This window comes from Mytilus edulis, chromosome 2 (assembly GCF_963676685.1).
Source record: "Mytilus edulis chromosome 2, xbMytEdul2.2, whole genome shotgun sequence".
NCBI classification, from domain to species: domain Eukaryota; kingdom Metazoa; phylum Mollusca; class Bivalvia; order Mytilida; family Mytilidae; genus Mytilus; species Mytilus edulis.
Window position 1 is genome coordinate 978,772 of NC_092345.1, and position 3,053 is coordinate 981,824.

Sequence of the window (3,053 nt, forward strand, 5' to 3'; positions counted from 1 at the left end):
GGGTTCAATGGACAAAATTTTGTAAGGCATTCAAATGGATAAATCATAGTATTCCGAAAATCAGACAAAGATTTCGACATTTTTCCACCATATGTCACAGTTGGACAGAGCAAAAATAAGAGTTTACAATAGCAATTTCATTACCACCCCTGTAACTGTATCGTACACCCTTAATCAATACAATTTTTACTCTTCTTCAATTGCATGGAATTTTCTTTTTAAATTTTTTTTATCAACAGAGTTTATAAAATGTACATATATAACACATTTGATAACCTGAAATGATTGAATAATATTTATCAATTTTGAATTTTTAATTAAAACCATGCTGTTTACATGGCAAAATTAATGATAAAAATTGCAGATTTACTTTATGTTTTTTAAATGAAATGTAGACATCATCCACTTTGTTTATTCTATATATATTGTTTTAAAATGTTGAGCATTCAAAATGACAAGAGTTGCACAAGTAACAGAAGATTTATATGTTCACAATCATAAAATAATTTTATATAAGAAAACTAAAGAATGCAAGTAGATGCATTCCATTGTTACCGTAAATGATTGCCACCAATGCACACATATTTCTCATCATTGACATTGGTTAAATTTCCTGAATGAACATCTAAATTTGACTGGTTGACCAATAGCAAGGCCAATGGTTGAGGTGATGAAAATTCTTTTATATCATTTTTCATCTGAAATATTAATTCGTATAGATTTATGTATAAATAACACATACATTGTAGCTGAGAGGATTTTAGAGTATAATTGTTAACCAAAGAGTACATTGTCAAATGAGTAAAATTTATTACTGAATGTTCAATCATGATTACTCATTGTTAAATTTTAAATCAAAAGCACAAATATGGCATTTTAACCTAAAATATAATAATGTAAATTCTCGATCATATCACCTTCATATTATCAAATAAAAAGTCATGAGTTATTTAGATACCAACCAGTTAATACAATATGCTTTCACATTTAATGAGAGATAACTCAATGATTTGCTCTGACATGTTGCTGAACACACTTTTGTTAATAAATTAGTTATAATTGAATAATACTTAACAAAATGAATTACCTCCTTAACAAACATTTCATCCACATCCTGAAACCTTATTTCATCAGGGGCGTCACTTATTTGGGATAACTTCACTCTGTATGTTCCTACATGTGAATATAAGATAGAAATATATATAGAGAATAATACATGGCAAAATCTGTATCATATGTCGTATCATCCCGAGACACCAATATCAGCCCATATCATTAATTGATTTGACAATTATTTACAATACTACAAAGGTTAATATCTAACCATTTTCAATATATAATGTTTAATTGCAGTTCATGAAGTCTGAAATGATAGTTCCTATTCTTAATTTTTTGTTCTGTTATTGATGACCAGATAACTTGATATTTTTTACACATTTTAACATAAAACAAAAATAATCTCAGAAAAGATATGTTATATTTGTCATTGGTTTGGCACGTATTTACAGGTCTATTTGCGATTTTTGAAAGCAGTTTCAATTTCCCAAAATTTATCATCTTAAACTGACAAACATAATTAAAAAAAATGTAAAAGGCAAAATATATTAATTTCTGAAATTACCTTCAAAAACCTTGTTACAAATTTCATTCATTGATTGTTCGTTTTCATGAACATCTACAGAAGTGTTGGCACTAACAGGTAATGACATAATTGGTGGTATATGTATTTTCCTAGTCGACTGTGGTGTCTTCTAAAAAAAATAATAGAAAGAGATATTTCATGATAATAGTTTTTTCATGTTAATAAAATGAGTATGAAAAATAATTAAGCAGACTTAGCCTGTATGTGTTATGGGATTTGCTCATTGCTGAAGCACATACATCGATGTATTAGTTTCTACTTCATTCGGATTCATGTAAAGAGTTTATCCATTGGTCACATTGTCATTATTATATTGTTATAAAATGGGAGATAACTCAAATATTTTGAATCAACTAGCTTTAGTTTGTTTGTTTCTTGTCTTCATTTAGGCACATACAAGGAATATACAATAATTCAGAAATTCAAGGGATATTTAAAAAACAACAGAAAGCCAAGAATAGTGCATAAGAGGTAGTTTAAACTTACTGCACAATGCTGAGTGTCTGGAATCACTTCAGAATCTTCTGTCATCATACATGTACTTATACCAGTATCATCTAAGTCATTTGCATCTGGAATAAGCTCTACAAAGACAGATAAATTCTATTCAGTAAGACAATAAAATAAAAAAATGTCTTTAAAATCATAATTTAAAATGGTGGCATTCTATTAGGAGAGTAGCTTTTTACTTATAATATTTAATTAAAATATTTCCTTGGACCTTATAAAAAGATGTATTGGAATTATCATACCTGTTTAAAAACATTCAAAATATATGCTTAAACAAGAATGTGTCCACAGTACACGGATGCCCCACTCGCACTATCATTTTCTATGTTTACTGGACCGTGAAATTGGAATAAATTCTCTAATTTGGCATTAAAATTAGAATGATCTTATCAAAGGGAACATGTACACTAAGTTTCAAGTTGATTGGACTTCAACTTCATCAAAAACTACCTTGACCAAAAACTTTAACCTGAAGTGTAACAGACGGACAAACGAACAGACGGACGAACGAAAGAACGGACGCACAGACCAGAAAACATAATGCCCCTCTACTATCGTAGGTGGGGCATAAAAATGAAAGATGAATTTTGCAATATACATATATAATAACACTTGCAATGACTTTAATCATAATTTCCTAGAATGACAATACATTTGTAGTATACTGAGATAAATCTTACGTGAATTTGTAGTTGTTAAATCTAAAAATACTTTAAGGAATGTAATGCTCGTCTTTGCATTCTTGAATTCTTCTGTAAATTCCCCTTTTGTAGACCTGAAGTTGCTTACTTTCAGTATTACTTGTTTTTGGTCTGCAAACATTATCTAAAAAACAAGAAACAAATAGCATTTTCATTCAGTAACTGAAAGTGTTTGAAGACCTTGACTGTGTATACAACTA

The 3,053-nt window shown here is 29.0% G+C and overlaps 1 protein-coding gene across 1 annotated transcript; it reads right to left on the reverse strand.

Annotated features, from left to right (window-relative positions):
- Nucleotides 1-473: 473 nt before the first annotated feature.
- LOC139510392 (uncharacterized) lies at nucleotides 474-2,783 on the reverse strand. The gene is made up of 5 exons (XM_071296974.1): nucleotides 2,751-2,783; nucleotides 2,129-2,245; nucleotides 1,622-1,751; nucleotides 1,088-1,173; nucleotides 474-698 (listed from the first exon to the last, which is right to left on the reverse strand). Exons 1-5 carry the CDS (start codon nucleotides 2,781-2,783, stop codon nucleotides 552-554), a joined length of 513 nt encoding a protein of 170 aa, XP_071153075.1. The 3' UTR covers nucleotides 474-551.
- Nucleotides 2,784-3,053: the final 270 nt, after the last annotated feature.

What these genes read in the sequence shown, in the direction of transcription:
- LOC139510392 (XM_071296974.1), bottom strand. Translation starts at nt 2,783, where the DNA reads ATGATTAAAGTCATTGCAAGTGTTATTATATAT. An exon ending in TTGCAAGTGTTATTATATAT is followed by an intron (nt 2,246 to 2,750) that starts GTATATTGCAAA and finishes CTTACTGAATAG; the next exon opens with AATTTATCTGTCTTTGTAGA. An exon ending in TTGTAACAAGGTTTTTGAAG is followed by an intron (nt 1,174 to 1,621) that starts GTAATTTCAGAA and finishes ATTCACATGTAG; the next exon opens with GAACATACAGAGTGAAGTTA.